The sequence below is a fragment of the Pterocles gutturalis genome, unplaced genomic scaffold, assembly GCF_000699245.1.
Source record: "Pterocles gutturalis isolate BGI_N339 unplaced genomic scaffold, ASM69924v1 scaffold18454, whole genome shotgun sequence".
Classification (NCBI taxonomy): domain Eukaryota; kingdom Metazoa; phylum Chordata; class Aves; order Pterocliformes; family Pteroclidae; genus Pterocles; species Pterocles gutturalis.
The window spans coordinates 2,156-24,621 of NW_010135050.1; the positions used below are offsets into that span (position 1 = coordinate 2,156).

At 43.5% G+C, this 22,466-nt stretch overlaps 1 protein-coding gene across 1 annotated transcript in view; it reads left to right on the forward strand.

Annotated features, from left to right (window-relative positions):
* The window catches only part of LOC104467835 (GATA-binding factor 3-like), a 13,786-nt gene extending 1,272 nt beyond the window's left edge, over positions 1 to 12,514 (forward strand). The window contains exons 3-4 of the mRNA XM_010081767.1: positions 5,522 to 5,647; positions 12,111 to 12,514. Of these exons, the coding sequence (XP_010080069.1) occupies positions 5,522 to 5,647; positions 12,111 to 12,395 (411 nt within the window). The 3' untranslated portion in view covers positions 12,396 to 12,514. The remainder of the gene's footprint in view (positions 1 to 5,521; positions 5,648 to 12,110) is intronic.
* The last annotated feature ends 9,952 nt before the right edge of the window (positions 12,515 to 22,466 follow it).

Below are 22,466 nucleotides of genomic sequence, written 5' to 3' on the forward strand. Positions count from 1 at the left end.
TGTCGCATGCTGGCCTTGTAGGGAGCTGCCGCCCCCTGAAAGTGGCCTGGACACAAGGTACGGGATGGCAAAATAGGTGCAAACCTAGTGAGAGTCCAAAGCTGAGTGTGAGCCCAGGGCTACAGAAGTTGGAGGAAGATGAAATGTGCGCGTAAATATTTGAAAGAATAGTTGCAAGCCTCACAACCATACAGGCTATATGTTAGAGCATCCCCAGCGATGTATTTATGAATTTCCCTGGAAGCCACAAAAAGGTCTGGAAGCTGTGGGCATGGCTAATAAATGCGTTGAAGTATATTTGGCAAATAATCAGGCAAACCACAAGGGGAAAAAATATATGAAGCGGGGGGAAAAAAAAAAATATGTTCCCTGCTTGGGAAGTTATTGAATGTTTCGAATTGAGGCATGTTTGGTTTCGTTAGGCTTAAAGATGTGGATGGGCTCCTGGGGATTACAGAATCACAGAATGTTAGAGATTGGAAGGGACCTTGAAAGATCATCTAGTCCAATCCCCCTGCCGGAGCAGGACACCTAGATCAGATCACACAGGAACGCATCCAGGCGGGCTTTGAATGTCTCCAGAGAAGGAGACTCCACACCCTCTCTGGGCAGCCTGTTCCAGTGCTCTGTCACCCTCACCGTGAAGAAGTTTTTTCTCATATTCAAGTGGAACCTCCTATGTTCCAGCTTGAACCCATTGCCCCTTGTCCTGTCACTGGATGTCACAGAGAAGAGCCTGGCTCCATCCTCCTGACACTCACCCTTCACGTATTTATAAACATTAATTAGGTCACCCCTCAGTCTCCTCTTTTCCAGGCTAAAGAGACCCAGCTCCCTCAGCCTTTCCTCATAAGGGAGATGCTCCATTCCCTTCATCATCTTTGTGGCTCTGCGCTGGACTCTCTCTAGCAGTTCCCTGTCCCTCTTGATTGCTCAAAACGTGGAGGAAAAGGGGTTCTCCGTGGAGTTTCTGAGCAGATGGATGGATCCATCCGGTTGCGTGAGGCTTGTGAAGCATGGCTGGATCCTCCAGTTTTGGGGGGGGGTTTGTCCATTGGCCTCGTGTTCCCCGTGAAGCTGCTCACAGCCTCGGTCCTACAATTCTTGGGCATGGATTCTGCTTCCTCACCTGTGAGATGTCCATAAAATTGGGCCAGTGTTATTCCCGTGGGTGCTGGGAGGTGGTGTTGGCTCTGACTGGCCCAGGCGGGTTTCAGGGAAGACGCGGTTTTACTTCTCTATCCCCAAACTTCCTGCAGGCAAAACCTCTCCATGCCCTCCTATACGGGCTTTTCCCATATAGGAAAATGTTGGTCTTCCTCATCTTTCATAGCCTTGTTAGAAAAAAGGAAAAGCTTTCTAGGGAGGGAAGTACAGGCTTGGATTTTAATTTTTTTTGGGCAGCTCTCTTGTTCTCTTCTCCTCCTCCCCCCAGGCTTTCTGTCTTAAACACACACACCTCGTTTTCTTCTTTCTTTTTTTTTGTTTTTTTTTCTCCTCATTCTCTCTTTATGTGTAAAGTTAACTTCCTAGGAAAAAGCTGCCGGATATCTGAGCCCTGGAGATAACTCCTAAACAACAGCTCCGTTTCCCCAGCCCAAACACACAGGAGCTTGAGCGTATCCAAACAAGCGGAGGGGGAGGCAGAATAGGAAAGCGGTTGGAAAAAAGGGGGGGAGAGAGCTTTCAAAAAGTGTCTGATGGAACCACGAAAGAATGTCCCGAGTCACCCTCAGCCCAGCACATGTAAAATGAACTATATAAATAAATACATTGTAAAAGGTCATTCTTGTGGGGAAAAAAAAAAAAAAGAGAAAGAAAGAGAGAAAAAATAAAGAGAAACCTTGTCTTGCATAATTGCACTAATCTGGGGAATTTCAGTTAAAGTTTAAATTACAAAAAATTCCCATTCTTTGAATATAACCTCTGCTAAATGGGAAATTTTGATTTTTCTGTATTTTTTTTTCCAGCACTGCCTGGAGAAAGAAAAAAACCAAAAGATAAATGCTTCTGACATTGTTTGCATCTATATTTCCCTTGCTAAACTAAAAAAAAAACAAAAAAACAAAACAGAAGGCACCAAAGCTGGGCCTGCATTTGTATTTCGTGTGCGTGGATGTAGACGTGTGTGTGTCTGCGGCTTGATCTGATCTTTCCTGAGTATTGAAGGCGAGCGGGCTGGGGAAGGTGGCGTGTGTACGGAGGCTCAGGGTGGGGATCCAGCCTGCGCTCCTCTCCCTCTGCCACAAGTTTCCTGCGTAACCTTGGGCTGGTTTTGTAGGCTGTGATCCCAGGCACGCTGAAATTAATGAAAGGACTCCGATGGGTTGGAGAGAGAAGGCAAATAAACACTTAGATGTTGAGAACCCAGCCCAAGCCTTATGAAATTCAATGGGCGTCTTCATAAAAGCTTCCTTTAGGGGAGATGGATGGAGCCTTGGTGGTTGAGGGAGTTCAAACAGGATCTGTTTTGGGGGGAAGGTGGAAGATCTGGAGATGTTGGCAGGGGCATCAGGAAAAGGCAGGCGGTACCACGCCACCACTCTGCTTAAAAGGTCTACAGCCTTCTTGGAGACCCTTCCCATCCCTGTTGAAACCAGTGGCAGTCCTGTCACTGATGTTGCTGAGATAAAACCTTCTTTTAGGTTTTTTTCCTTTTCTTAACCTTGTGGATGCAGAACACTGTTTCGGTGTCCAGCTGTGCTGGTTTTGGAAGTGTTATAGCAAATTTCTCAGAAGACACATGTATGTGCAGTCTTATAGAAACATATAGAAGGGTTAGGGTTGGAAGGGACCTTAAAGACCATCGAGTTCCAACCCCCTGCCATGGGCAGGGACGCCTCCCACTAGACCAGGGAAGTTATTTTAGGAAGTTGTTTCTTGCGGCTTTCTGTGTACCCCTTGTAAATTGGGACACCAAAAATAGCCCTTAATTAAACATCTTTATCAGTGCTTCGTTCCTCCTGCACCATCCTCAATCCCACCTTCTCATCACTCATCATCTTCTGAGGTTGTGCTCTTGCTCACATGCAACTGGGCCATGGGATCTGGTCCTCCAGATGATATGGGGCACCCTATTAGTCATCCCTCTACTTACATGGTCAGGCTCGGGTCGATGATTAGCGTCAGTGGATGCCACTGCTGGGAGCTTTTACAATAGTGATATTATTCATTGTTTCCTGCCCACTGCTGGTGTCTCCGGTATAAGTCGGTGCCGCTTAAAAGGTACAGTCTGGGGCTGAAAGAACACAGAGTTTAAAATATGCAGCTAATGACGCTGAATTTTTGGAGGGGAAATGCTGCAGATGGAAGAGGTTTTAGAGAAGATAGTGGATGTTGTGATTTATTCGTTTATTTAATGTCAGAGTTTGTTTGAAGGTAGCAAGGGGGTGACCAGGCGTGTCTTTTAAACGCACTTGCCGTAAGTGAAATTACGGTGAGCGCCGTGTAGAAACCCCAAATATCTTCAAAGGGGATATTTCCCCTGTGTGGGCTGAGTCGAATATCACTGGTTTTTAGAAATTTCCTTAGGCTTGATCTTTGGGGCTGATAAGGGCAAAAGCTGCCACCAAGAGACTCAATCCAGCCTCTGAGCCACCCGTGCCAGCCGGTGGGAGCCAGGGGGGCAGAAACCCACAGATTCAGCCCCCAGGTCTCGGTGAGAGCCGAGGTCTGCAAGATGCTGTGTCTGTGCCGTGTTTGAAGTACATGTATTAACCCGGTGATCTTGACGGGGACCAAATTTGGGGCCATGGTATGGGCTGGAGGAAGACAGGACCGGGGCATGTGTTGGGGGCTCTGATGTTCGTGGTGGGATGCTTCGGCTTCTCCTGCCAGCACTGGGATTTTTGCAACAAAAGAGCTGTGTGCCATTCCCAGCTCCTGCTCGTCATCAGCATGGAGAAGTCAGCCGAAGGCCTCCATAAGCTTGGGATTGGCTCGTTTCAGCGCGGTTTCTGGTCAGGCAAAATGGAACTATGCCCACGGGCAGCCAGTGAGAGCCCCTTGCTGTCAGATCAGCTTCCTAATGCTCATGGGCATCGTGTTATTTATTTTTTAGGCAGTCCTTTTTGTCTAATTAAAAGGAAAGAAAAAAATCCTACTCTATCTAAAACAAAACCAACCCGTCCTTTCTCCGCCTACGCCGCATTCAATTATGATTAAAATTGCAACATGACCTAACAAGAGCTGGTATTAACACTAGCGCTGTGCCAGTGTCCATGTTTGCATTTTGGGTTTGTTGTACGGTATCCAAAGATGTGGTATTTTCTTTTTTTCTTTTTTTTTTTTTTTTAATGTTGGATGTGCTACAGTGTGTGGCTGTGTGGGGTGAGGGGTAAATTTGAAACAGTAAGAGCACAAAAGAGAGCATTAAAGGCTCAGTTCTGCAAGGTGCCAAGCATTGCTATGATCTGGCAAATCGCTTAAGCACATGTTTTAACTTTAAGCACATGAGCAGTCCCATTGAAAGCAATGCATCGGGATGAAATCAGAGCTCCGGGACTGTCATATTGATGAAGAAGAGATAGGATGGGGATCTAAAGGTCTTTTTTTAGGAGCTGTAGGCACTTGCACAGAGGCAAACACGCACACGCATTCCCACAGGAGTCTGCAAACTCCTTTTCCTCCTTCGGTGGCAGAAGGATGATTTGTTTGCTGAAGTTACAGTTTTTAAATGATAAGCACGAAGTCATGCATGTGAAAGAGGAGCGACTTTGCTAAAGTTGGCTTTGCTAAGTCATTATCACAGCCAAGAAAATCTTCTTTATACACATAGGCAATTTTTCTTGTCCCTCCCCCTTTATGAAATTGTAAATTCTTCTTTCAGGCTCATTACCAATCCTTAAATAAACATGAAGGTTTAGGCTGCAAAAAGGGTATAATTAAAAAGTTGGGATTCTCGCTTTTTGCCACAGTGTTATTTCCGATCTGGAACCCATATCCTTTGAAGCTGAGCTGAATTTATGGGACCGAGCTGTGCTTGCGGTCAGACCCGGCAAGCAGCTGCCCACCAAGCTCAGCGCGGGTCTCGCCCGGCACTCGCTGGAGCTGGTGTGACTCATGCCACACCGTTGACTCCAGCAATTTTTGGTTCAGGCCCTGACTGCAGAATTAGACCCCTGGGGGGTCTGAGAGAATTAAGATGGAACGACACGTTGGCATTTAAATAATATTTTCCCCTCTGGAATGGGCTGTGCCAGAGCTGCTAATTTTGATGAGTTCTATCAGAGGTTTAGCACTCACTTTTAGGATGCCCTTTGGCACCTGATTCAGTTCATATATAATTTGGGCTTAAAGTACCTCAGGGATTTTTTTTTGAATTATTATTTGTTCTCACAAGCCAGTTTCTGGAGGCCTCTGCCGATGTGCGTCAGTCTTGCAGGGTTGATGTTTTCTTTCTCAGCAATTTTGCTGATTGCATCTTTTTCCTTTTTAATTTTTTTTAAAATTTTTTTTTAACATGGGTGCTTTTCTCTCCCTCCCCTTCTCTTCCCCTGCCTCTCCCCCCTCCTTCCCACAGTCTGCAGCCAGGAGGGCGGGCACGTCCTGCGCAAACTGTCAGACCACCACTACCACCCTGTGGAGGAGGAATGCCAACGGCGATCCCGTCTGTAACGCCTGCGGGCTCTACTACAAGCTGCACAATGTAAGTGTGACTGTAAAAGCTCAGTAGTGGGGGGGCCTCAGTTTTGGTGCTCGATGATCCAAACTCTTCCTTGACTTAAGGATTTCCAGTCTCTGGTGATGCTGAGACCTCTGTTATCCCTTTGGGGACCTTGGGGGTTGGAGCTATGAGTTGGCATCCCCTCAAACGTAGCCGATCTGACTCGGGGAGGTATAAAACAGGGCTGTCCGTGGGTAATGTTAGAGCTTTCCCATGCCTGAGCCAAGAAAGGAGGGGTGGATTAACACAGAGAGACGTTATCTGCTGCTGATTGGGCTCAGTGCCTTGGAAAAGACAACATACCATCCTGCAAGCTGATACCCCTTCTATGCGTAGCTTGGTTCCTCCAGCAAACACAAACTCTGGAAAAAAAGCAAAATGTGCCAGCAACTATTTAGATCTTTCTTGGGTTTGTGGCTGCCTTTGTCCCGTCCCTCCACCCGTCCCCAAAGATGATTTATTTAGGTCTTGTGTTTGCCCTGGTTGACGCAAGCGATTCTTAAACCAAAAAGGACTTGAATTAGTTAGTGGGTTGCAGAGTCTGCTCAACCTGTGATGTGAATTTTAAAGCATCTGTCATGGAAAGGAAGGAAAAATGAAATGAAATGGCTGGCAGATTTAATCTAATATCTCCATGCAAAACCAGCTTGCAGGAACCAGGGATATGTGCCCCAACTAAAGGGATCTGAAAAGTCTTCTACTGAATAATACTGCTAATAAAGGAGTCTTAAGGCTACTCCTGTTACTCTCATTTCACATGTGGCATTAGAATAATTACTGTGTCAGAAGAAGGAAAAGACTTTCAATTTCTCTGCTTTGATATAACTTTTTTTTTTTTCCTAGTGGTCGTTTGCTTTATGTTTGAGTTTAGAAATCTCAGGCTATGTTTTAGCCTAATGTCCACCCACGCAAACACATCAAAGATGGATTTGGTTTCATGGGGCACCCAACTTTTGTGGTGTCTCTGTCCCTTCCATTTGTTGTTTCAAGCTCTTTGGTTTCTTGGGATGAGTAAATAAATTTGGATAAAGTAGAAAAACAAAACAAAACAAATCCAAACCAACCAGGCTAATTTTTCACCTGTTCTGTGAGAGGCATCTCTCAGAAAAAAGGAAAATGTGTTTATCTGTTAGTGGGCAGGCACCTCAGTATGTTTTGAGTCCTATGTAGCAAGCAAAGATTGCCATCAAACTCTCAGTGTGATCACGGCAAACAAAGGACTTGGGCCTGCAGTGAAAGCTCTCAGAATATCACAAGAACATATTTGGTCTGTTTTTTCCATGGCAAGAATGGAGCAAGGTCAGCCAGCATCACTGTAGAAGTCTATGCTTGTGTGATGCTTTCATTTTGGTCTTTAGCTGGTAGCGGTAGGATTTAAATCACATAGTTTGGGAGGCTTACAATATGGAACCTTATACCTGAGCTGCTCCCCCTGAACCCCAGCAAAGCCTTTTGAAGAAAATAAGATATTCTGATGTGTCATTCGTTGGACCTGATGGAGATGCCTGTGTTTGGATGAGATGATTTGTATCCTTGAAGATGGTGTAGTTTCTGCCCATGACTACAAAGGGCAGTAGAATGATGAGTTCAGAAGGGAGCACCTGCCTTGTAGGCACCTGACTGGAAGAACCCCCCCCTTAGATGTCTAGAATGGTGCCTAGGTGTCGAGGTTCTCCAGAAATGTGCCTGCAAGAGCTGCCACTCCTTCTCTCCTTTTTTTTCCCCCACATTAACACTGTGAACCTAGTTGGCCTGAATTGACCCGTAGATCCGCTGTTTAGGGAAACTCCGATCCAGCTGTGAAAGTTGTGACATGGGGCAGGCCTTGAGCACATTGGAACCATTTTCATGTTCATTAGACAGCTGCTTAAAAGCTCAGCACAGCTACTTACCAAAGTCAAGTAGTGTCTTGCCTTATGAGCAACTCCATTAATGGGACCTGCTTAAATGAAACCCCTAGAGGACTGAGATACTGTGTATGGCAATATAACTAGGCAAGGATACCAAAATCTGGCTATGAGTGGGTAGATTTTTTTTTTTTTAATTTTATTTTTTTTTAAGATGATGCTTAGTTATTACTGCGGTGAGAAACAGACGTCGTGGACGATGAACGTACCACCCTCAGCTTTAAAGGTCCATGATGACAGAGCACTGGAGTATTATTCTACAGCCCAAATGGCTTTAGAGGCTGTGACTGTGAAAGCCACTTTGTGCTTCAAAAGCCAAATATGAGTGAGTTGTTTTGTGACCAGTGGTAGCTTAATGGAGATGCCTTCTCTTTTTGGCTGCTGCGAGGCAGGACCTAGGGACATGTGTTAGCTGCCTGGTGAAGGGCACCAGCATCATCCTTTAATCGACTCAAGGCAGGGAGGAAATTTTGTGGTTGCACGTGGACGAGGTGTCTTGGCTGGTGCCAATTGGTCTGGTCTGTTAAAGTGCAAGACCTGTTTGTGTAGGCTGTGGTCCTGCTCCCTTTGCGTATCTTATCTGCATCGGTTCTCCATCAGGACAGGTGTCAGAAATAGAGAGGCTCGTAGTAAAGTGTCCCTCCCAAGCAGTTGGGTGACTGCACAGATGTTGCGTCACTGTCGGTGGAAGGTCTTTGGCTGCTCAGAAGATGCCTTAACCCTGTTTCAGGCTAGGTTGTAGCAAATTCCCAGCTGCTTTTTTATCCTCCCTCCCCGCTTTTGTCTTTTCTTTGTGTTTAACGAATTTTTCTTGAACCTTCAGATCATTAAGGTATTGTAATGGATTGATCTGAAGATGAGACTTACCCAGTTTTTAAATCCACACCAGGAATGATTGCGGTGAAAAGGCTATTTTTTTTTTGTGGTGCTATTTTTTTCCATGGTGCCTTTTTTTTTTTTTCGTGGGGCTGTATCAGTTTGTTTTACTGTTGATTCCCACAGCTTAAGCAAACCCATTTGTCAGTAGGGTAGAAGCAATAATCATAACAGCCTTGGGGTGCATTTAGCAAAGCTGCTGACATTTCTCCCACTGACTTCAACAAGAGCTGGCTCCATTAACACCAGTATTAACAATGACTAATATTTCACATTGATATGGTACCTTTCATCCTGTGGCATCCCAGAGTGCTTTCTAAGATACAGCCAGGCTGGAAGATTAACCCAACATTGTAATGACTATGTCGGAAGGATAAATCTTCTTCAGTGACAGGACCTTATTGAGGTCAATGGCAGAATCCCATTGTCTTCATTCAGAGCAAGATCAGACCTGGAATGTCTAAGACTTTCCTCTGGGTTTGGTCTGTTGAATGTGAGGTTGTCGTCCCTCGTTATTTCAGTCCTTAGAAGCAGGATCAATGTTCACTCACATCAGGGATGGGAGTGCACAGCACTTGCTGGAGGTGCACAGCAGACTGGCCTGTGCCCATAGAAATGAGTGAGTTACAGTTGGTTTTGGTAAAAGTCCCCAAAACAGGTCTCTGTTTCACAGTATCCTAAAGCAAGGCTATGCGTCCCAAGCTCAGAGCAGTCGGTATTTTGCATATGATAAAACAAAGAGCATAATTCCTGCCCATAATTAATTGGCTCCATCTGAAATTAATGAATTTCATATACATGCATTGGGCTGGTTTAATTTTAATTTAGCATGTGTTTGTCATTTTTATCACAGATGAATTTTCACGGAGAAGGTCTTCCCTCTGGGTCTCTCATTTCTCTACCCCAGAAATAGAGATGGGTCCATGGCTTTGATGTTTTGGGGACCATTTTAAGTCTACTGTGACTGGCCTTTGAAGTCACTGAAAAATTTTCCAGCCTGCTGCTGTGACTGTGCTGGTCTCACTCTTCCTGACATTTATCTGAGTCCTTATCTGTTTGGCACTTGGGTCAGGTACCTGCTGGGAAGGTGAGACCATGTCCACTGGGATGATGTCTCCAGCTAACAGCTTGGATGGCATCTCTGACACTGGTTGTATAGCTGGCCCTGGCTTTGTCACCGTCCTGAGCAAAACTGGGATTCCCATCCCTAAGTTTCACATTGAATCATGGCCTGGGCTGATCTGTTCTGAGCAGTTGAGTCAGAGACGTTGCTTTGAGGAAGTGGTCATGGCCCTGCAGGACATGATACCAAGCTACACAAGGTCGGGACACCCTGCTTGCTCCAAGAGCCAGTACAGCCTGTCCCAGCACCAGGCTGATGTTGCTTTGCCACCATCAGCTCCTGAGGTTATAGAATCACAGAATCACAGAATGGTTTGGGTTGGAAAGGACCTTAAAAATCATTAAGTTCCAACCCCCCTGCCATGGGCAGGGACACCTCCCACTAGCCCAGGTTGCTCAAAGCCTCATCCAGCCTGGCCTTGAACCCCTCCAGGGATGGGGCATCCACAGCTTCTCTGGGCAACCTGGGCCACTGCCTCACCACCCTGACAGTGAAATATTTCGTCCTAATGTCTAGTCTAAATTTACCCTCTTTTAGATTATACCCATTACCCCTTGTCCTGTCACTACACTCCCTGATAAAGGATGCCTCCCCATCTGCTTCACTGGAAAATCAATTCTGGCTGCCCTTGAGCCTTGGTGTCACCATGCAAATCTTCTTTAGGAGCTAGGGAGCCTGGGGCTCCTGTATGCCTCCCTGAGCTGGATTCAAACAGGAATGGAGATTTCCATGTCTCCTCTAGCATCGCTGCCCAGTGGGGCTCACCTGGGGCTTCCTTCCAGCTCTGAACCTGGGCAACACGTCCCTTCTGGATGACTTTAAACAGGTCAGGCAAAGCTTTCCCGTCCTAGCCATCCAGCTGGAGCAAAGGGCCTTCCTTCTCTGTGTGTCGTCATTCCCTAGGCGAGGACAGGAAGCCAGGGAGACGGGTGATGTTGTATTTAAAGCTCATGACATTTGAGGTTTTTTGCTTGTTGCTGCCCCAGGGCTGCTGTTGGACTGCACACGGGCAGATTTCTCCTTCCTACCTTTGGCAAGCAGGGCTGCTCCCTCCAGTTCCCTTTGTCCAGAGGTGGAGAAATCGGCCTTTTATTGACCCATTTTTAGGATGAGAGGAATTTTCCCATCATTGTTGGTATGGAGGGCTTGAAGTTACCAATTCAGACTGGGATGATGAACTTTGGCATTGCCTAAACTGGAGCAGATGAGCCTGGTCCTTCTTCTCCCCATGCCTCCATTCCCACGTGTAACAGGGAGCTATTGTATCCCTGCCTCCCTGAGAGAGAAATCTGTGAACGATTCCCATGCTGCGGGGAAAGGCACCGAGCAGCGGCTGATGAGCAAGAAGTGAAACTTAGCGGCGATCTGTGAAGGGAGTGCTTTGTCCCTTGCGCTGATTTAAGATCTTATGAACGCAGATTTGCTCAGGACCCTTGCAAGGAACTCTCTTCATTGTCCTTCACTGGGGTTGAGACAGTAGTTCCTGGTGGAGAGTGGATCCATTTTCCCCCACCTTTTCTCCCTTTTGCAGAATATCCATCAGCATTGCCGTGTGCTCACGTTTATTATGAAAAGTGGTGTCCAGCCCTGGGATGGTTTGCTGGACTCTTCTGCTATGGGTGAAATTCTGTAGAGGATCCAGCAAAACTTTTGTAGCTTCCCATGTAGGCTCCCAAGTCCAGACTTCTAAGGGTGTTTATGGATATTGGATGCATAAATCCCTTCCTGTGTGTGATCTTTGGGGCTTTCACAGCACCTGCACCAATTCATATTGTGATGCTGGTTCTTGATGCAGCAATAGTTTCTTGCAGGTGGTTTGACAAAGCATTTGCTACCATTTCCTAACCCCGATGGGTCAGACCAATCAAACCCATGCAGAAGAATATGTCTGTATGAAAACAGAAAAAATGTTCTACCAGGCAGCATGGATATCTGTTTCAACACCCTCAAACAAAAAAACCCTGGAAAGCTTTAGAAATAAAATCAAATCAGCTAAAGTAAACCTGCAAGGATGGTGAGAGCAAAATCTTTCTAAAGAAGAAAAATAAGACAAATACCTGCCCCTTTTGTGAAGAGTTTGGCCAGCTCCCTAATGCCACTGTGAAGGTTTGAGACCCCTTGTAGCACTGAAATCCCAGCCGCTAATGGTTTTAGATCAGTCAGGAAGCCTCGGGGTGAGACGGTGTCTGCGGGGATATTTCAAGGTGATAATGATTGGTTTCATTCCTAAACATGGTGCAATTACCTAATGTGCAGATAGCTGAAATTTTTCAGCCGCTGTGAGTTTTGCAGCCGTGAGGCCCTGCCAGTAACTTTCTGTCTTCTTGTCTTCAGAACATTCAATGGAATTTGGGATTTCCTGGTGGGATGTGAGTTTTGGGTTGGAGGGGGAGAGGTTGCATAGCCATGGCACATGGGGTGTGCAAGGGAAGGAGGAGTGCACATCCCCAGGGCTGCCTGGGCATGGGGTACACAAATCCCATGGTGATTTGGGGTGAAAGGATGGAAGCACAAAAAAAAATAATTTATTTTTGTTTAGATTAACAGACCCCTGACTATGAAGAAAGAAGGAATTCAGACCAGAAACCGGAAAATGTCTAGCAAATCCAAAAAGTGCAAAAAAGTCCATGACAACCTTGAAGACTTTCCCAAGAGCAGCTCCTTTAACCCCGCTGCCCTCTCCAGACACATGTCCTCCATCAGCCACATTTCACCTTTCAGTCACTCCAGCCACATGCTGACAACACCGACACCGATGCATCCTCCATCCAGCCTCTCCTTCGGACCTCACCATCCTTCCAGTATGGTCACTGCTATGGGTTAGCGAGAGACTCCCCTGCTGAATGCTTACGGTCTCAAAATGAGATTTACTTTATATACTTGCATTTTTGCAGGCGTGTGGTTATGGGTCTGACATCCCGAATCAAATGGGAGGGGGAAAAAAAGAATAATAATTAAAAAAAAAAAGTTATTTGAAGGCGTAAGAGAGGAAAAAAATAAAAAAAAAACCCAGAAAAAACTACAAAAAGCACAAAAAAGGAAAAAAAAGAAAAAAAAGAGAAAAAGTTAAAAAAAAAGGTTTTAAAAAAGTGATGTTTGCCACTTTTTAAAGGAACTCACTATGGCATCTATGTATTCTTACCCACTGAATCTGGATACCATTTGTGAATAAGCCATTCAGAACTTGCATTCCCTATTGGACAAGATCTCTAGTGCTGTGAAAAAATAAAATAAAATAAAAAAAGCTGAACATTGCATATAACTTATATTGTAAGAAATACTGTACATTTGAGGAAGACTTTATTGCATCTGGGGAGCTGTAAAGAAAAAGTCATGAAGGACTCCGAGAGATTCTTTTTTTAAAGGAAAAGAAAAGAAAAAAAAGAGGATGGGAGACAATTTAAAAACCAGAAAAACAAACAATGCAGACCAAGAGGAAACGCGGTCTTACGAACAAATGGACCAACAGCCAGTCATGTCTTCTCCTATTATTTTATTTTTATTTTGTTTTTTGTTAGGGTTTTTTGTTTGTTTGTTTCTTTTTCATTTCTGGGGAGGGAGAGGGGGCTGGCTAGATCGGTTTTGATGATGCATTAACTAACTAACTAACTAATGAAATAAATAAAAACTGTAGGGAGATCATTCATTTCGGGCCACGGATCTTTTACATAGGAAGTACCAATGGTGTCAGGCAATCAGTGTTAACATGCGGACATTGCCAACAAGGGGTTTTCAGATAGCCATTCTCCAGGTCTATGCGCATTGTGAACAAGTTCCTGTAATTGTTGTTTGTATGTATAATTCAACGCACCAAAATAAGAAAGATGTAGATTTATTTCATCCTATTATACAGACTGAATGGTTGTACAAATTTATTTACTGCTAGTGATAAGACCTGCTTTTTTTGTTTTGTTTTCATATTTTTTCCTCCTTTTTTTTTTTTTTTTGAGAATAAACTAGATTAAATTCTGTTGACTTAAAAGTGCTTTGTGCTTGGGGGTGGGAAAGGGAATATGTTTCTTTCTTTATTATTTTTCTTTAATTTGTTTTGGTCGTACTTATTGTGTAGTTATGATGGGTATGGGAATTTGTGTCTCTGCGCTCATGCTGACAGCCAAAGCAGTGTTTGCAGTGGCTTGGTAAAAAAACACCTCACAGAACAAAGGAAAAAAACCCAAACAACTCAAAAATAAATGGTCTGCATGTTAGTGTAACCCCACTGTCCGGTGTGTGCTCCCTGTCCCTTGAATCGCAGCCCACGTGGGATGGGTCCCTTTTGGTCTCAGTCAACCAAGGCCACCAGGGTGGCAAACCCATGTTGAAGACAATTTGGGACTGGGGTAAGTGCAAAGGTATGGCAGAATCCTTATGATCCTGGCTGTTTTTTGGGAAGTTCTAGGAAAGACCCTCGAGACTTTGGCCTGGAGCTGGAAAAGCTCTTTCTGCTCTGCCCTGTTGAGTACTCAGTGGTGTAAGTTGATAGTTTAATGTCAAGATCTTAATGTAAAATCAAGATGGACCGGACCCTGTCCCTGTGCTTGGAGGAATGGTTAGAACCTGTTACAAAAGACTGGATTTGATGGTAGACAGAGGACAACGCCCAGAAGGCCATCAGCCAGCCCCTTCTTGTAAGAGTTTTCCTCAAATTAATGCCATTTGTATTAATATTATTATTGTTAATAACAAAGTTTGACTCATAATTTGATTTCTGATGGTTCAATCCTTAGGAATCGGTCCTCCTTTTAGTCTTCAGCATTTACTCTCCCAGCTTCTTTATACCAACATAAGGGTTTCCCAATGAAGGGTTAAACTTCTTATCACCCCACCCCATTTGCCGGAGATTTAAGCATGGTGTGATAAGACAGAGGTTGCCAAGGCTGTGAGAAAATGCTTAAAAACCCCCAAATTAAAAAACCAAAACCTAAATCTGAAAACCTCAACAGACATGACCTGTAAATGATTTTTTTAAAATTTTTTTTAATGCAGAATGAAATAACTGAGTTCTTTCACCCAGAAATGTGTGTACTCCTGACTTTCAGTGCGAAGTGGATGAAAAAATATCACCATATCTGTCAGATGCTATTTCAAATCCACTTTCTCTTGGGTGATAACTGGTGAGGGTAATGGTGGCACGACTTAATTTTCTTCTTCAGGATGCTCACTTGAATAAGGATGTTTCATGTAAGAACGACCACTTTGAAACTTTCAAGATGATTACACAGAGGCCAAATAATAGTCATTTGATTTGGGAATGGGGGAGGAGGGGAAGAGGATTGACCTTTATTTGGGCTTTTTCTCCTCTGTTTAAAAATGAACCTCGTTAAACTGTCTACCATAAAGGAGGTTTTAGCAGATGTAAGTGGAACAGGCAGTAATTGTTTTGTAATGTTGTATATTCTCTCCTTTTTACTCTGTTGACAAAAATGTGTAAAAAAAAAAGTCAGAACAAATGGCACACATTTAAAATCTTATGCTAATCACCTTTCTGCTTTCTCAATGAATATTTCAAGCATAAAGACTAAATGTCGAAATAAAACACAGTGAAGAATTACTGAGATGCAAATGGAGATCTTGTTGGCTCCTAATTAATCATCTGTGAACTATAAAGCTATTTTCAATTAGTCTGAGAAATCAAAGGAAATAATCATCTTTGCTGATATTAAGCTTGAGAGATTATTATTTTTTAATTCGTGATGCTACAACATTTCCCTCCTTTTGCTCATCAACAGGTTGCAATTGGACACAGATATTGATTCCATGACCTCAGCAATCGTGAAAATTAGAGGAGGATTCGCACTGCAGAATTTTATACTGGTGTATTATTGTGTTTGAATCTTTCCATTTGCTTTAGAGGGAACTGGCTCCTGAGTTGCTCACTCTAACTTTTTTTTTTCCTAAAAACTGGAAGCTTCTTCTTGTGCTTTCCTTCTGATGTTGTTTCAGAGATTTTAGGGGCACTGAGCAGGATGAAGCAGGACTGTGGCCAGCTCAGAGGATGGTTATCCTAAAAAGGACACAAATGCAGACATTCTATCTGCATATACTCCAGGAAACATATACAGTTTGTCTAGAGAGTTCTTACATCAATTATCTTATATTCTGATGCCAGGAGCAGGATGAATAAGATCTCTCACATCACATACTCCTGATTACTGATGCTAGATTAACACAAGTGGTCTACCAGCTTCTCACTTACGGTTTTTTTTTTTCCTTTTCTTCTCCCAGAGCAAATATTTCAGAATTCTAATGGCTTGAAAAGTTTTGTTTACTTTTTTTGTTTTCTTAATTTTGGGTTTTTTGTTTGCTCTTTGTTTCTTTCCTTCTCTTTAACACATGAGAAAACGGGTTTATAGAAAAAGCCAAAAGCTGTTGTTCTTGGGCAAACATCTTGTGGTTGGCAACTCTGCCCTTCATTTCTGAAATTGCAGGGAAGACCTGGTGATAGCCAGGTTAGAGCAAGAAAGCCTTCTGAGTCATCGTTCTACTTCGATAATCTGTATGGTGTAGAAAACACCATGGAAGTAATTAGTGGGGTCAAATCTTTCGGTCTTTTTGCAGGTAAAATGCCTTCTGGAAATTTGTGTGAATAACAGCTGCTGTGCTGGTGTGACCGTGGTGACAATATTTTACTCCTGATCCAAGAAAAAGTCCATTGACATCAGTGGAAAGACTCCTAATGAGTAACGCAATAAGACTTGAATGAAGACCTCCTAAGTGTTAATTTCAGTGTTACCACTTTGATTTATCTGCCTTAGTTAACTTTTCAGCTGCATTGGTCCTGGGTCAGTATGTATGTGTGCACACAGATATACATGCAATATTGAAGGGACATTTTTTAAGATTCCCAAGCTCAATGTATCAAGGTTAAAGAAACAAGAAATGCTGTAATTAACACCATCTGCAAAACTTTTATTTTTTTCCTGTGCATTTGAATTTTGAGTTGTCTTAGGATGCATCTAGACCTGCATTTACGTTCAGATTAGCAGTGCTCTGTGATTTCCCAATAAACCCACCTTAGGGTGATGAGATTTTACCTCGGCTCATGCAACATGGTTTCCTTGGAACCCCATCTAATGTGCTGCTACACTAACGGGAACTCAGGTCACAGGTCCAGACTAAAACTACCCTGAAGCTATCCGTCTCCAAAATATGGTCTTTGGGTCCTCATCACTGATTGTTTTTCCTTCCATAGTCACTCCTATTGAACTGCACTGCTTGCTAATGCATACATTGCCATAAACCACGTGTTCTCACACAACTTTTTGGCCACTGAGACTGCTGATTCACTCAGGACTGGTTGTAGTCTGGGGAGGAATCTAGGTGGGTGATGATGACTCTAGAGGAACTTGTCTATTTTTTGTGGAGAAGATGAAGAAGATGGTCTTACGGAAGAAATCCTGCAAACTACGCCTTAAAAAATGTCATGTTTCTTCCTCTTTCACAGAAGTTCTATATGGCATTGGGAAAATCAACCCAGTCTTGTCACATGGGGGCAGCCACTTAGAATGTGATCTTCCCTTTCAGGAGTCTCTAATTTCACACCCTGAGTTTTGCTTTGCAGAAGTGTGCAGTGCTCTCAGTGGTATCTGAAGCTAAGGGATCTTGTGCCTGGATTAATGCTGCATAATACCAAATTCTTCAAAAATACAGGGTTTATCTCAACCTGAACTGCAAATTCAGGGCTTCATTTCTTCCACCTCCTTCCATCCCCGAATGTGGAGAATAACAGATAATAACTCCTTCTCTCCTCAAAGATGTGTTGTGAGGATAAATCCATCACTTGTGAAGTGCTTGGATTCTAGGTTGATGAGCACCATGGAAAACCAATCGTCTTCAGCAGGTCTGCAGGAAGGAAGGCTTGAGGAGTAAGCAACATCCAGGTCCACCGCAAAGGAAAAAAAATTGGTGATTGTCATATGTAGAAAGAACAATGGAGGTGGAGGGATAGTGCATAACTTAATCTGGCGTTTCCTAACATTTCAGCGGTAGATTTTTTAATCTTCACACTATTTTTTAATGCATTTTTTTGGTTGCATTCTTCTGTAAAAATATATGTGCACAGGTATAGCTAGGTGCTTATTGGTGGTATGGACTCCATACCTGGTCAGGAAAGGAAATGTGGTGCGTGCCATGCCTATGAGTAAGTATGTCTAGACCCAGGGAATAGGAGGGCCCCTGTTGTCACCTGTCTGTCCTTATTGGTTGTGTGATGTTCTGTGTGTGCCTGTGTGGATATCTAAGTGTCAGCTCTACAGAAACCGAGGCACAACACACATGTACAGCAAATTTATACCTGTTTCACACAATTCCCTGAGGCTATGCAGACTCCTGGGTGGATGTTGGATCACTCTATCTTAGAAGTATATTTCCCTTGTTATAAGTTTAAATTAAGGCTTTGACCTGAAGCTCAACTCATTTTTTTTCTCTCAAGGTACAAAACACCTGGTTATTTAACCTGTCCTTTTACATTTCCACTCTGGGTTACTGTTGACTCCAGAGGCACTGAAATAATTCATGAGAACCTGTCCTCTGGGAAGACAGAAGTGACTGAAATGCTCAGGGAAAGCTAGTTTGTGAGCCTCGCATACTGGTGTTCACGCTAACATGGATAATTAGCTGACCTTCTGCGTGTGTATTTAGGCTTAGCCCATGAACTATTTTAGTTCCCAATTAATACTATATTGCAATATTATAGTGCAATCATTTGCTGAACTATTTCTGTATTAGAACCACATTAATCTTCTTACACAACTTGACTGGATAACTCTTTTCTGGCTAAGCCACAAATCACCCAATGCATAAATTGGGGTGGTCCTGTTGACTACAGAGAGCACTGCTGCCTGCAGACTTGGGTTGCTTTACTCCAGGTCAGGATACAATCCTTCACCTCCAATTCTGCTTTTAATTGCCCTCTTCCCTAACATTCACCAGTCACAGGAGAGCTTCTTCTCTCAGCTGAGGTAATTGTGAATAATTAAGAACTCAAGAGAAATGCAGGGGGGTGTTGACGACTGTTGGCTTCTTGAGACTCTTGCTTTCTTCCCCCATATGCGAAGACTGCCCATGGCCAGGGAGGCCAGAGGAGCCCTCTCTGCAAGAGGTGAAGTTGTCTCAGTTGCAGAACCTCCAGTTAGTTGCAGAAGGTCGTCCTTTTTCTGCATGCATGCAGAAACAATGGCTGATGGATTTACTTCCTGTGCAGTTGGACTGGAGCAGATTTATAGATTCTGTAATAAATTTAAAAGTATATTTAGGGACTCTGAGGAAACAGTAATGAATAGGCACAGGTCCTGAACTGTGATTCTTGATTGCAGCTGCTTCATAATAGACTTTTTTCTAAAAGTACCAGTATGGGACAGGAAGTGGAGTGGAATACAAAATTATTCTGAGCGTGGAGAGAGGAGGATCCACAAGTAGGAACTGAACAGGACCCATGGGATAGCCAAAAATGAAGAAGGAGGGACTGAACCTATGATGGATTTCTGAACAGTCACCCAGGGTCTTTCCATTAATAGCAGGCAGGATGTTTTCTTTTACGAAAACCCGATTAGGTTTGTCAGACACTGATAACCTTTCTATAAGAATTTTCATACTGTGTATACTGTATGTATGAATATAACAGGGATATTGTCTACTAATTTCCTTAGGGTGGCTTTTCTAAAAAATCCTGTACATTGAAAAAGAGTTGTGATTGAATATGGGACTTCCAACCTTTCTTGTATTTAGTAAACCTTTTCCAAAAGTGTCATGGCAGTAGAAGGTGAAAGCCTGAGGATTTGATGATGTATATCTGTCCTTGTTGTGTGTGCATAAGTATTTCATGGCTGGCACACAGGAATGGCTGTTACACTTGCTCTACAGAGTTGTCCTTTTGCATCATGGGATGTAAAAGCTGGGTGCAGGCTCTGGTAAGGACACCTTTCCACCTCATTGGCAAATTGACTTGAAGCTTTGTCACACAAACTCTGAGCATCAAATTCAACATCTCTTCTCTGAGTCACTGTTTCAAAGTTTCCCTTCTCTTCACTCTTGCCCTTAAAGCAGACAACACCCACGTCTTGCTTGGTCTCTGGCTTTACCAGAATGTCTCAGAATTCACTTGTCCATGGTGACAGAAGAAATCTGCTCAAACTGTTCCTGACATGTTTCAGTGGAAGCAGTTGGTTTCTGGGAGGTTTTTTGGGGGGAGAATTGAGTTGGGAGGCAGGTAGGAGGCAACAGGCTTTCCAAGCCTTCAAGTGGTATGTCTTCATGCCTCCTGGTTTCTTGAAGACCTCGGGCTGGTCAAGGACGTAAGTGCTTGCTTTACTTGAGTGTGATGGATCAGCACAGAGTGTCAACATCTCAGACATGATTTATGATGTTTGGAGAGATGAGGAAATCCTGTGTTTTCACCAAATTTTCTTTCCATTCCCTCTGGTCTACTTGATCCATGTCTCTGACATGATGTCATGCATCTTTACTGTTTTTGTAGAGTGAATAACACTTCAACTCAAATCTTCCTTCAAACTGTGAGGATCAGGTCTTTAGCCCAATGTTGTTAAAATCAGTCGCCAGGTCTCATTCTCTGCTCACTCTCAGGAATTACTGGGTTCCTTGGACTAAGTTCTCCCTTCAGGCCACTGGATACCCAAATTTTCTCTCATCTCCACCATAAATCTCTTGCTGGGTTAAGAACAAGAATAATTTTTCCTTTAAGGCAGTGGGAAGTCTGCAGTCAATGAGAACCTAGTGGCATGGAAGGGAAAACCTCTATCATGCCTATAGAAGTTTTTGATTTTGAAAAGTGTTTGGCTAAGATCAATCCGGATTAGCAGATTCCTGCTAAAAAAGATTTCTAATATACTTTAGATGTCATCTAAATGTCATCATATGCTTTAGATGTCATCTTTGACCAATTTTCAGCTTAGTGACTGACTATGGCTTAGGAACATGGGTGGACTGCATCACCTAAATGGGGAATGTGCCCCTTTCACAGCTCCTGGGTGTAGAGGTATTTGTCCACACTAGCTGCAGTAATAGAGCAGGAGCAGTGATACGTGTGATAGACTCACAAGCCTGCATGAGCTTTAACACATGTCAACATATCAGAGTATATGTCAGGTGGATGAGCACCTGCAAATATCGTTAATCAGATTGACCTGCAAAGCAGTTTATTCTGCATCCCTTCTGCTAAACCAAAGCCAAACTTTTCTTATGTATAAAAATTCATGATCTCATTTCAAAGGACTCTGCACTCAAGTATCTGCTCATTCATTTCTGAGTCCATTCCCCTGCCTTATGTACTCCATCCTTAGGGTTTTTCCATGGCCTCCAGCCTTTGTCCAAGTAAGGATTTGTTGACTCTACTGTTTGCCTTCAGGCAGCTTGCAGCAGTAAGTCCAGTGGGTTGATCCAGTTGATTCAGTAGCTCATTCAGATCAACTCACATCCTGATGTTGCTTCTGAAAAGGCCCTCTCCTGTCCTTTGAGGTCCATCTCCAGAGCCACTGGTGCTGATGGAAAACCTCACACCTCATTTGTCAGCTTTTGATCAGCCCTGAGTGAGGGCTGGATATTGGATTTCCTGGGTTGTCAGCCATTCTTGGTCCTCAAAGGAACGTACAATCTGTCAGAGGTGATCAATAAATGCCATTGCCTGCCCTGCTGTGTGAGGCTGTTCAAAAAGAAACTCCCAGGAGGAGATTCAAGCCTGGGATGTAATCTTGACCACACTTTTTTGGTATTCAGTGAGGGGTGGCTATGGTGGTGGTAGTCTTCATTCAAAATATTCACAGCACGGGTGTCCTCAAGCAATCAGAAAACAGATAGAAAAGAGGTCACCCGATCCTTCTCTGGCAATGCTTTTTTATCCCAGTATTCCAGCACATTTGTACCTCCTTTATACCTAAGGAAGGTAAAGTTACACCTTATTTATACTGGACTGCGGTCAGCATTTGGACTGGGTCCTTTACATTTTCAGGTGCTCCAGAAAATTCCATCTCCGCCTTCAATTGTATGAATGTGATTGATTTTGGTGGTGTTAGAGCTGTGAAACCAAGGCTGGAATTAATCCAAATAATGAAGTTATGCCCTGAATTATACCCACCAGTTGAGCCATGTGAAATAGGAATGACTTTTGTGTTCAAACTCTCTTTGGAGTTAATATCCAGGAACAATACTCCTGTTTCTGAAAAATGACGTGTATTTGGAGCCCTCTGACCTCTGAAACCTGCTTCTGTGGGAGCTAGCCAGTGACTCACTGTGGACACAGAAAATAACTGAGTTTTCCCCCTGAGGTCTCCTGCAACAGGTTTCTCACTGTGCTTGCTGTGTTACCTGGCTCATTTTGCATGTACCTCTACCTCCTCATGCTTGGAGTCAGGTCCTTAGACTAGGCTAAATATCCATCTGGAGAAATGTCCTTTTCAGGTATATCTTGTCAACTATCATGTGTCGTCAGGCTTGAGGTTCTTCCCAGACAACTTTGGACCCTAAAGAGAAGAAGTTTACTTCCAGATAGTTGTCTGGAGTTTCTCAACAGTAAAGTGGAGAGAAAAAGGCAATTCTAAGGTTTGTATCATATATATATTTTAGACAGACATTTTAGGATGGCAACCACACCCTGGAAGTGCCCATTTTTTTTCACTGAGTAACTCTACTGAAGATGTGGGTTTTGCCAGTACCTGGAGGTAGGGAATATAAATCCCACCCCAGGCATCAGTGCAAAATTTGCAAGAATTGTCTTCAGGTAAGGCAAGAGTGACTTTGCTGGCCTTTGGCTTTTGCACAGAAGATTTTCTGGTTGGTTTGAAAGTGATCTGGCAATACTTGACAGCAAGGAATTTTCCAAGGAATACTGTAGGTAGAGTAGAAAGGAGACTTGTATTACTCCTCACCTAAAAATCTCCTTCTA